Source organism: Tenrec ecaudatus, chromosome 4 (assembly GCF_050624435.1).
Source record: "Tenrec ecaudatus isolate mTenEca1 chromosome 4, mTenEca1.hap1, whole genome shotgun sequence".
Classification (NCBI taxonomy): domain Eukaryota; kingdom Metazoa; phylum Chordata; class Mammalia; order Afrosoricida; family Tenrecidae; genus Tenrec; species Tenrec ecaudatus.
The window spans coordinates 201,738,371-201,750,955 of NC_134533.1; the positions used below are offsets into that span (position 1 = coordinate 201,738,371).

Sequence of the window (12,585 nt, forward strand, 5' to 3'; positions counted from 1 at the left end):
GGGCAGGACCTTTCCCGGCTTGCCCACTTTGCTGCTGAGTTTGCTCACTGAACTCCTCGAATACAAACTTGGAGAATCCCTAACAGCAATATATCACACAATGATCTATAACAGGACTACTGGCTAAGAGGACAAAAGCACAAAGCACCTTCCTTCAGTGAATACAAAGAAGAGAAGAGAGGGGGTGGGACAGCTCAGGGCCAGTGGGAAGGACAAACTGGACTGCACCTCAAGGTTCTCGGGAACATTCTCCACCATCCAAAAATCAACAGCAAAGCCAGCAAAAAGGGCAGGAAGTTCTAACCCACAGAGAACATAGAAACAATTATGTTCTGGGTGACAGAACATACAAAACAATTAACAAAGGGATCTGTTCCCTAGCACACACTTCTCTCTGTGAGGCTAAACAGCTGCGGTGAACTTGGTCAGGCTCCTGGAAATCTGGTTTTACTCACGAGGGTCCCTCTAAAGTCTCCCTTTCTCAAGCGAGACTCCCTGGGGGCCCTGGGTGCAGTGAGGGTTTGGACTGCGGACCCATGTGTCAATCTATCATTAGAGCAGGAAGACGCAAAGCCGATGACTCTGAACAGCTGCCGCCATCAGTGAGTCAAGGTGTCCAGGAAAGCTCTGAGGGAGAACCTGGGATGCGAGAGGGTGGTACAAAAGGGCTCAGCCCTAGCAGCCTGCTGGAGGGATGCCCCTGGCACAGAGTTCACAGCTGCCCCAACTATTGCTGGTATGCAAGGAGCAATGCTTGGCATTCACCCTTTCTGGAGCTGGACCTCAGTGTCATTCTGTAAACCCAATGTACCTCTGTGAGAAACAGGTGTGGCTCTTAGCTGTTAAAAGCCCAAGACTTTCTTTCTGGATCTATTGAATAATAAAATGACACTAGAAAAGAAGCTTTGGGAAATATGTGACTACGACACAGCCTGTCCCGTGCTAGCTGCCTCTGTGGGAGTCATTATTTGTCACAGCCCTTTACACTTCACATTGCAGGGCAGTCGAGAAAGGGCCCGTCTGCTCTTATGTCCCAGAGCACACACCAAAGGGGTAAGTACCAAGGCGGGGTGGGTTTCCCACCATGAACCTCTCTCAGCCATGTGCTCAGGGCAGAAGCAGAGCACCGAGCTGATGTGGATTCTGGAAGGTGACCACGTGGGCTCTGACATAATCTACAACAGAATGACTCAAGCCCCAGTAGGTAATCTCTTAGGGATTTATTGAATTATACAAGGTTTTTTATTTTGTTTTTGTTTTTTAAAAATCACATTGGAAAAGGCCTCGATTTTTTTAATAAAGTTGGCCATAACATCCAAATGTATCTTTATGCAAATGTCACACTGCTCTTGTAGCATCTGAAGAAAAAGCCAAAATCTTTCATTCTGAAATATAGCTAGTTAATGAAGATAATGCACCAGAAGCCTACCTGGCATAAATAAAAAGTTTAAAAATTTTAAATACAAGCTAAACTACCTTTCTCTGGAACTAACAACTGGAACCTCCAAATATCCCAACATTTCAATTATAAAAGTCCTTAGAGTAATTCTATGAAATTGTAAATGATGCTACTTTTTGAAAACTAACAAAAAGAGTTGCTCTTTAAGATGAATGCTGAGTTGGTTGACAAACTCCACATATACGAATATGTCCCAGGGGAATTCCCTAATTAGAGAAATTCTTTTTTTAATTTCAAAAAAATAGCTTCTTTTTAGAGAGTTAAAAATTGATGGTTCAACAGCTAAACAATACAACAGTACAAAACAAGACTCTGGAGTTGAAGGAAAGGGCTCTTTTTATCCACAACTTGTTGCTAGCCTACTGCCATTTAGCTGGTACGGGCAACTGGAAGCAAGAGGTGCCAGCAGTTGCCCAAGAAACGTGAAGGCATCACCTGACCCTGGCTCCTTAGAAACGGACAGCAATAAATTCATGCAAACTGCAAAGAGGGTGTGTTTGTTTTTTTTTCTTAAAAACAAAACAAAGCAAAATTTACTAAAAAACAAAACCAAGATACCCAACCCAGAAAACCTTTCCTGGCTCTCTGCTACCTGTAAAATGTTCTGTAATTCCCCCCCCCCCCATTTTTTGCTCTAATGTGGGTCCCAGTGCTGGGTCACTTTGCTCTGGGGTGCTGACCTGCTGGGCCCTGGGCAGGGCCTCTCGCTAAGTATCATGTGAGTTTGGAGTGCTCATTTGGAGATTAGTAGCACACAGCAGACAGCACAAAGTCAACAGGACCACAGGCCCCCATCACACCTGGTGCATGTTCTACTGTAAAATCAAAGGCTGCAATTGTGAACAAACATGGGCTTTCTCAGAGGACAAGCGAGGGGATCCAAGGCCACCACCTTCCCTCCCTGGAGCAAGGGAGGGGGAGGGGTGTGCAGTTGCACCACAGGCATCTGCAGACCGCGTGCTAACCTCCAAACGCAACAGCAGCAGTGAGAGAGGGACGGAGGGTGTTGACACTCTGGACTTTGTATCAGGCACTTAAATTGTTGGAGAGACATGCCATTCTGAACCAAAGATGTGAAAATAGGGTTGGAGCAATCATTACAAATAGTCTACTAATAATGGACTTTCAGAAGCAAAGTGGAGGTGTGGGTTGGCCCTCTGCTCATCTTTTAGTGCTGACTCTCAAGTCTTCTAAATGCCCAGGGCCACAGCAAGGCAGCGGTGGCAGCAACAGCAGGGACGATTCTGTCATGTCGGTTTCTGTATGTGTTCTGTGGCTGACCGGAGGTTTGATGTCACACTGAGAAGGCTCTGGGGTGTGGCACATCTACTGCACGGGGTCGTTCAGATCCATGCTGGAGCCAAACATCTTCACCAGCTGCTCCTCATAGTGGGAGATGTTTCTCTTCATGATGTCCATGCAGGGCCCCAGCAGCCTCTCAAACGCTTGCACATCCATAACTGCGGGGGGAAAGAGGGTCGGGAGAAAATGAGTTCTTCTCAACAATAACTCAAGTCATGGCTCTCATGCAAACCTTTTCACAAATATGCCTACTCATGGGGTAGAAGATTAGACTTTGGGATACTCAGCTCTTGGTGAAAGAAAGGATGACAGCAGAATTGTCATTTTATGTTTTCATAGACCTGTGAGACTTTATTTGTTCCCTCTCACCCTCACAGTCTTGGGCACCTGCCATTTTTTTTCTTATTACTTTTATTAGGGGCTCATATCTCTTATCACAATCCATACATTCATCCATTTGCGCATATGCTGCCATCAAAGTTTTCAAAGCATTCTCTTCTCACTTGAGCCCCTGATATTAGCTCCCCATTTCATCCCCCTCCCTCTCCTGCCCACTCTCCCTCATGAACCCTTGATAAATGATAATTATTTTCATATCTTACATCATCCTCCATTGCCCCTCATCCACTTTTCTATTGTTTGTCCCCCTGGGAGGGGGTTATAGTTGATCCTTGTGATCGATTCCCCTTTTTCACTCACCCTCCCCTAATCCTCCTGGTATCTCTACTCTCATTGTTGGCCCTGAGGGGATTATCTATCCTTGGATTCCCTGTGTTGCGGGCTCTTTTCTGTAGCTGTGTGCATGTTCTGGTCTAATCCGATTTGTAAGATAAAATTGAGGTCATGATAGTGGGGGGAAGGGAGCACCAAAGAACTAGAGGAAAGTTGTGTGTTTCATCGGTGCTATACTGCATCCTGACTGGCTCCTCTCTTCCCTGTGATCCCCCTGTGAGGGGAAGTACATGCCATTTTTAATGTTTTCGTCACAAAGCCATGGAGCCTGTGTGCCAGTCTTGCTACAGAGCTTTGCTATAAAGTTCAGGAATGTCTGCTTTAAGAGTACATCTCTTGCACAACTCTTTAAAATATATTCTGATCACTGAATTGTATAGTATGTGAATTATATGTCAATAAAACTGCTGAAAATAAAATAAAATAAAGGGTACATCTCTGGTGGGTCACATAAATGATCTAGGCTTGGGTATGAGGGAGAGCTGGCAGAAGTCAAGACTGTGGACAGAGGAAAAATATTGCACGCTAGAGGGAAAATGATTAACACACGGAGAATTTTTCTTACCTAAGCATTTGACATCTCCCACTGCATATGCCGAAGCAGCTCTGGGCTTGTTGGTGACCAACGCCAGCTCTCCAAAGTATTGTCCCTTATGACAGCGGGCGATTTCGACCTCCTGGTTCCCCCCATCCTTGTTTGCTTTAGTCTAGAAGGAAGAGAACATGCCTGGGCTGCCTGCAGAATCATAGGTGGGCATGCTGCACTGGCTTTCTCTCAGTACATTCAGAAGAGTGCACCTTGCAGAGACTCCAACTGCACTGTCTAGACTGCGTGCGCAAGTCTCAGCGGCCTGGTTTAACCAGAGGAATTGGCCGAGCCCTGGCTTCAACACGCTTCAGGCAATAGCTAAAATGAAGGGCAGTCACTTTCTATATAACACACTTTTCTTTGGGGAGATACTGACTTTTGAAGAATAGGCGAAAAGATCAGGTCTCTTCTTATTTCTCTGTAAATAATGTCTCTTAGGCAGCGCTTCGCCCTGGGCCGTTGCTCTCTGATGTGGCACTGTGCGTCTCCCAGGCCGTGTGCTTCACTGGGGTGCATTTTCTTTCTAAGTACTATTGGCAGTCATCCTTGTTAAATAATATCTGGAGTTGCTTATTAGTCTATTTTAAAATAGACTTACCTGCTAATTAAGAAATCATTTAAATAAAATTATTTTAGGTTTATTACTAAGAATGATACATAATCTCTAAGTACCACTTCATTAAAGAAAGTTCGATAATAATTTATATTTTATTTGGGGCGTGGGGTGTCATTGGCTTTTCCTTCTTCCACACTTCTGCTCTGATTGTTCCTGGAAGCTGATCAGGTCCACTCGGAGCCCTCTGGGGTTTTGTTTGCATGCAGACTCAGAATCCAGTAGGTTTGTGACAAAGCCCAAGATGGCATTTCTGACAAGCCTCCTTGCCCACTCCCAAGATAAGGCTGGTCTTACACAGACAGCACTGTATTATAATCATGGTAGTTGTCAACAAATACTTGAAAACTGTATGAACATGAGGAGGCTTCAAATAGTCTATGGAAAGACGGCCTTTTTCCATGAACTTTTTAAAGGTGTACATGTAAGAAGATACGGGTGGAGCCCAACATACCTAAAAATCAGGTCACAGCCTAATGACATCTCCCTGGGGGGGTGGCTTATTTACGAGAGCCTGTGGAAAACTGGTCCCTCCCTCTTGCCCCTCTCCTCATTGCTGCTGGGGTGGGTGGTCCATGTGATGTGCTGAGCCTAGCAGCTGTGGGTGGCCTGCTATGTTTCTGCCCACCTTGGATGGGTGTGTCTCTGAATCCACTGGCCTGTGTTTTCCCCACTTCCTGCATCACCAGTTGGCAGTTCATGAGTCTGGAGAGGCCTCCTGCAAGCATCTGACCCATGGACTTGAGATGGACTGGCTGGGTCATTTCCTTGAGATAGATTTCTGTCTTGATACAAAGTTCTTTCTTACATATATACAAATGTCACTGGTTTTCTTTTTCTAGTGAATCTAACCTAACCATACTGTGTATCTATTTTTAATTAAAAAAATCAAGCTATCTTGAACCACTACTGTGAAGTACATGAAATGAATTTGTCTTAACTCTATGGCTGGATCTTCGAAAGTAGAGCGTGTCTTATTGTCTTATGGAATACATGGAATAGACATTTAAGAGACATAGTGGTACTTTTTAAGCTACCTCTTATCTGAACACCAGTGAAAACCATGCCTTTCTGTAGTAGAAGCCTCAATGTTCTTTGTGTCTGTGGGAGTCAAGCTACTTTCTGCCTTAGAGCCTGCCCCTGTCAGTTCTCGGAAAAGTAAGCTGTTTCCATCTTTACTGGCCAGTTGTACATTAAAAAATATTATACAAAAGGGCTTCAAAACATTACAGAAAAATTTCTTTATCTTTTGATTCCATTTTTTCCACAAAATTTTGAAATCCTCTCATATAATTCCCTCATTTTATCTTTTTACATCGATTTGTGGAACAGTATTTTTCACATCATTAATTAAATTATTTGAGTAACCAAAGCAAAGGCAATCAGTAAAAAATGCACTAAATCCCTATCTATCTTTGTCAGTCACTTATCTCACACAGCAGTGATAGCTTTGGTCCACCACACCCACTTCCCATTATTTAAAACAAATAGTCAAAGTCTGGGTGTACACCAAGCATCTGGCTCTTCACGGGCATAACTCACACCACACACAAACTCACCTTGCTTTTAATCAAGATGCTCACTTCACCAGACTCGATGATGTAAAAGCTATCAGCCTTGTCACCCTGAAAGAAGAGAGGAGGCGAGTTCAGAGACATGCCTGTGCACTGAGCTCTGGTTTGTATTTATTTTCCCATTCCCAAAATGCATCAACTAGCTAACCAATCTAGAACAAAACGAGAGGATCCCGAATACTGGGGATGTCCACCAGCAACAAATGATACACGTTTTTCATCTCCCATCATGGAACTCACATTTGTTCCTGTGAAAGTGTCTAAGCTGCCAAGTGCACAGAGCTCGTGTTGGTCGACTATGAGCATCGAGGATGGGGAGCAGACAGTGTCAAGGTGAAGGCTGACTGCCCCAGGGATAGTCCTCACTAACAAGGCATGCCTCAAAGAGACCGAGTGACTCTGCTTGATGAGGAAGGTGCTTTGTTGTGGGCTGATGCCGCTTTAGGCTTTTCTTTAGAAACTTTAGGCTTTTCTTCTATTTATTGATTTTAAATCCTTAACTGAACCAGTCATTCAGATCATTCAGCAAATAATTTAATAAGTACTTACTATAGACTAAGAACTGTTTCTGGGATGTGATATAGGTCAGTGGACAAAGCAAACATCCTTGGCTTGTGGAATCCAGTCTAGTAGTGTAAACAAACTATCAGCAATTGACATAATGATCAGTAAATTATACTGTAGTGTTAGAGATGGCAAGTGCTGTAGAAAAAAAGTGGAGCAGGGAATGTGGGATCAAGAGTGCTGAGGTGTAGTTATAGGACACAATAACGTCACTGAGAAAGCAGGTGGGATGTGAGTGAAGAAGTGAGTTAGGTAAAGGGATATAAGGGTAAAAGGTTCTAGGCATGCTTCAGTCTCTGACCCCTAACACTTAAAAACACAAAAACAAAAAACCTTACTGTGAATTAAGTGAACATTTACAGAGCAGATGATCAGTTTTACAATCAACAGTTCATGTTTGTACACATTGTTTCAGCTCATCCAGTTCAATCCCCTCAATGTACTATCATCATTTATTCCACTCCCTCCTGGGTCTCCTGCTTCCATCGCTCCTCCTTGCTTAACCCTCTCTACTTTGTCCTTCAGTAAAGATTCCCCTTTTCATCTCGAATGGTTTGTTATTCTAACAGGGAAGGTGAGTTCATCCCAGACCTCAAGGATGACAATGAGAAGCCTCTAATCAACCACTAAGACAGGTCAGTTTGATGATCTTGAGTTCTGTTCCACCTCTTCCTCCCACTGTGATCTTTCCCAGAACTGTTGGCAGTGGTAGCCAGGCACCATTTAGTTCTGGTGTCAGGGTCATGGAAGATGATGTTGTTGGCCCATTCGTCGTTAGACTAAATATTTCCTTATGTCTTCTGAATTTAATCATTTGTCTTTCCTCTGGTGGTCTGACCTCTAACCCTTAACTTCTAGAGCGATGACCACCTACTCTGGATAACTCTATATTAATCATGTGCTCTTTTTTTGTTGCTAAATACACAAAATTTTATTTTACATCTTAGTCAGCTGCAACATTAACTGATCTCCTCGGAGATTCGGGCATGAGCTACCTATCTGGCGGCAATCTTCTAATCATGTGCTCTTGTTCCATGTGGGTCATGTGTCTCTAGTGAGAATATGCAGTTTTGTGAGCACGGACAAAACTTCACATCCTTTGACTACCACACAGAGTTTCAAGTGGGCAGCATATTCAGCATTTTACAAACACTGTCCTATTTGAGGAGAAGCCACAGCTTTATAGAGAGCTACCTGTGTTGTCACATTAAGGGAGGTACCCTACAACTTAGCAAATTACTCTGATGTTTTAGCATTACATAAGCAGTTGCATGATGCGCTGATGAGAAATCAAGAGCCATGAAGGAAGCTAAGAAGTCGAGGTAAGGCTCACTAGGAAGGAGAGGCTTCAGAGACCAAGGAGGACAGTTTCAGAAAAGAAGATCTAATCACCAAAAAAATTCAAACGTGTGGAAACATCCAGGAAGGAATGAGTTTCAGGGGTGGTAAGAGGCAGGGAAATCTGCAGAAGGAACAAATGGTGAAGGATGGTGCCTGAGCCTTTCTTTTTATTTAGACAGATGTAGAATACACATAATTTAAAGTGTTCCCATTTCAAGGCGACAGCTTAATGAATTTCTGCCTATATATAATCTATGAAACTAGCACCTAGACCAAAATAGAAGAAACTGTTTTCCAGCCTCCAGTAAGCTCTCTTACCCTTTCTTAGTCAAACCACTCCCTTGCCCATGAGTACATCTGTCCTTGATTACTTCTGGCTGTACTGCAGCCTTCAGTACAGATTGCGCTTAATGTAAAGAAAACAAAAATCTTACTAGGATTCATAATAGATCACATCATGATAAACCGGAAAGATCGAAGTTATCAAGGATTTCATTTTGCTTCCATCCATAACCAACACTCATGGAAGCAGCAGTCATCAAGAAATGACACATTGGATTGGGCAGATCTGCCGCACAAGACCTCTGTCAAGTGTTGGAAGAACAAGGATGTCGCTTTCAGGAGTAAGTACACTTGATCTAAGTCATGCTATTTTCAACCGCCTTATATCCATGTAAATGCAGACACCAAATAAGGACGAGTGTAGAATGATGCCCTTGAGTTGTGGTTTGATACAGAGTACTGCACATGGTATGGACTGCCAGGAGAGCACACACGTTTATCTTGGAAGCCCAGCCAGAACGCGCCTCAGAAACAAGGATGGTGAGGCAGCCTCTTTGAACTTGTTACCAGGAGAAACCAGCCCTAAAAAGCGCATCGCCACTGCCAGAGTCATTGAAAAAGAGTAAGACCATCGATGAAATGGAGTTGGCACAGTGACTAGTAACAACGGGCTCCCAGGTAACGACTGTGATGATGGTACAAGACTGGGCCGCGCTGCCGTCTGTTGGACACAGGGTCACTGCACGGGGACTGGAGAGAGCACCTAAGGACAACAACATTCTCTTTCAGGCCAACCTTCTTCCAGGACACGTCATTGAAGCACACTTTGAAAGTGCTGAGCGAGGGGAACAAGTAGGGAGAGTAGCAGCTTAAGGGAATCAAATTGAGGGGTGGTGTCTACATGTGTTCTGAAGGCAGGAGACACTACGATGTGAGCTCTGTTTTATTGTAGGGTGAGAAGGAGTCTAATGAAGAGGACAGCTCAAACAGAACGTAAGCTGCTAACACGGTTGTGTGCTCCCACCCAGCTGGCATGCTGGTGATCACGTAATGCGCACTGACTCATTCAACTGCCAAAGAAGTCTACAAAAACAGACACCATTACTGCCCCACTTTCCAGACGAGTTTCCTCCAAAGGATGAAGGATAAGTAACTGTCCTAGAAGGTAAGGGGAGTATCTGGGGGATTCAAGGTCGAGAGATTGGATGGAATGTCATTTAGAGTGCATAAGAGGATGGGTCTGGTGGGAGATCCTCTTTCTCTGAACCAGAGGAAGAACAGCCTGGTCTAGTTAATATTTTAAAATTATATTGTCTATTGTTACAAGTGGAAGTTCACACAACAAATTAGGTCCACCTCTAATCATTTTTATACAAAATGTTTACGATGTTTACAACGTTGGGGGAGGGAGGTAATAAAAGAAGAGCTGATACCAAGGGCTCGACAGAAAGTAAATGTCTAGAAAATAATGATGGCAACTATGTACAAGTATGCTCAATGTATGGATTGCTATGAGTTGTAAGAGCCCCCAATAAAATGATCTTTTAATAAAAAAATTTACAATGGTGTCAGCATCCTCACTATTTTCATTACATCTTTTCTGTTTCCATCCATTGATCTGCCTTCCCTTCCCCCTCTTGTAGTCTTAGCTTTGCTCTTGGATAGCGCTTAACCATTTGATTTCATACCGTTAATTGCTTAAGAGCACATTTCTCACAGGTGATATTGTCAATCTGTTATTTGGCTGGAAAGTGACCTCAAGAGTTAGCCTTAATTCTAAGTTCAAAGGAACATTAGGGCATTAGTCTTGGGAGTTTTTCTTTTGATAGCCAGGCACTGTCAGCTTTCTTCACCACATTTGCTTATGCACACATTTTTCTTTAGTAATCGTGTCGGGAAGGTGTGCATCCTGGAACGCCAATAGAACAAAGTGTTCTTGCATTGAGTAAGTGCTTGAGTGGAGGCCCAATGTCCACCTGCTGCCTTAATACTAAACCTATAAATATATGCACATAGATGTTTCCCTACACTCATATATATTTACATATGTACATTCCAGTCTTTGGACTGCTGTAAATACCCTTTGTCACCTAGTTCTTTCCTCTATTTCCTTTTACTTTCCTCTTGTCCCACCCACTATCATGCTCAGCCTTCATTTGGGTTTCAGTAATTTCTCTAGGTTACCTTGCTCTTGCTGAATCCCTACCAGGCCTCTCACACCTTCCTTGCTACTGATTTTGGATCACTTATTGCTCCCCTGTCCCTGGGTTGGTCAGAACCACCTCCTTGTCCCCTCCTTCCCCTCTCCCATGTCCCCCTGGAACCACTGGTCCTGTTGTTTTCTCCTCCAGACTGTTCATCCAGTCTATCTGGTAACTTTTTCTTGTATACTTCCCAGCATTTTTACTTAGCTGAGGGTCATTATGAATCAGAACTGACTCCATGGAAGTTAGTTTGGGGAAGTTTTTGTTCCAGGTATGCTGACTTCAACCATATTTGAGATTGTCTTTCCCATTACCAAAAGAAAGAATTGTCTCCTACTTAGAAAATGACCACTCGTCCCATCTCTGGCAAACAACAAAGGAGGCTTCTTTCTGTGTGTATAACCTTACTGTTGACTCTCTGTAATAGTGGGGGCATATACAATTTGTCTTTTCATGATCAGTTTATTTCATTCAATATAATGTCCTCCAGATTTACCCATTATATAAGATGTTTTGCAAACTCTTCATAGTTATTGCTGTATGCATGCACTTCATTTATTCATCCATTGATATGTAGTTAGGTATCCATCTTTTTGCTGCAGTGAACATAGGTGTACATAGGTCTATTTGTGTTTAGCTCTTTATAGTGAAAGGCTGAGATTACTGGACCATACAGTATTTCCATTTCTACTTTGTTGAAGAAGCACGACAGCATTTTCCATAGGGGTTTACAAGCCCATCAACCATCTATGTGAGTTCGAATTCCCTCACAATCTCACCAGCACTGGACTTTTTCCTATTTCCAGCAGTCATTTTTCCTATTTTTTTTTTTTTTGGATTAGTGTCAATTTTGTAGGAGGAAGATGACATCTCACTAGTTTGGATTTGCATCTCCCTATAAGGAGCATGTTTTTCATGTACTTGTTGGCCACCTGAATATCCTCTTAGGTGAATTGTTTCTTCGTGTCCTTTGCCCATTTTTTTTATTGGATCATCTTTTTGTTGTTGAAGTTTTCCATATATTTTAGGAATTATACTCCATTTAATTTTATTGGTTGGCAAGTATGTCACTAGAAAGGATTAAGATAGTCGAGAAACAATACAAGAAGATAAAATTTTAAATAAGACCACAGGTGAAGAGACCATACGCTGAGAATGGTCTTATCTCTGGGCTATATCTGTGAGTGGGTGCACTGTGTTACATGAAACTCTAGTGAGACAGGGACGCGTTTCTGTCCAGAGATGGATGCTGCATGTATCCGTCGGGCTCTGTTATACTAGGAGACAGGGAGGAGCAGGATGACAACTCCGTGGGAAAAACAAAGGGAAAGAAACAGAGGGGCCTGCTTTTCAAGCTTTCAGGACCAGTAATTCGCTAAGCGTTTATATCTCACAACAAGAATGTTCTAGTCTACAGTCGGGAGGAAAGAAAACAGACTGTGCTATTTCACATTGTTGTGACAAAGACATCAAATGTTTCAAGAAAGTTTCTGGCTGTCCACTGTGTGCCAGCCACTGACAGGTCATCACTCACACAAACTGATCAACTGAGATTAAAAAAAAAAACCCCAAAAGGTCAGCTGAGTATTTTTTCCAGTGCTGTTACTGCTGAGTATATCTCATTGTTTTGATTTGAATCTTGCTACTTGGAAAATATGGTGATTGAAATGATGCTGGAGATAGCATGATCAAATTTTGCAAGACCAATGGTGGCTTCATCATTAACACCATGTTTAAACAACACATAAACTTCTCCAGATGAAATACTCAGAAATCAAACTGACTGCATCTGGGGGAAGAAACCATGAGAAGCTCAATATCAGCAGCTAAAGCCAGCCCAAGGGCCGACGGTGGGATAGATCATCAATTGTTCAAATGTGAGTTCAGGTTGGAGTGTAAGAAAGCGAAGACAAATTCATGAGAGC

At 43.0% G+C, this 12,585-nt stretch overlaps 1 protein-coding gene across 1 annotated transcript in view; it reads right to left on the reverse strand.

The window, feature by feature from the left end:
• Positions 1-1,929: 1,929 nt before the first annotated feature.
• PRKAR2A (protein kinase cAMP-dependent type II regulatory subunit alpha) overlaps positions 1,930-12,585 on the reverse strand; it is a 99,883-nt gene continuing 89,227 nt past the window's right edge. The window contains exons 9-11 of the mRNA XM_075547314.1: positions 6,255-6,320; positions 4,059-4,200; positions 1,930-2,919 (exon numbers count right to left, since the gene is read on the reverse strand). Coding sequence (XP_075403429.1) covers positions 2,786-2,919; positions 4,059-4,200; positions 6,255-6,320 — 342 coding nt within the window. The 3' untranslated portion in view covers positions 1,930-2,785. The remainder of the gene's footprint in view (positions 2,920-4,058; positions 4,201-6,254; positions 6,321-12,585) is intronic.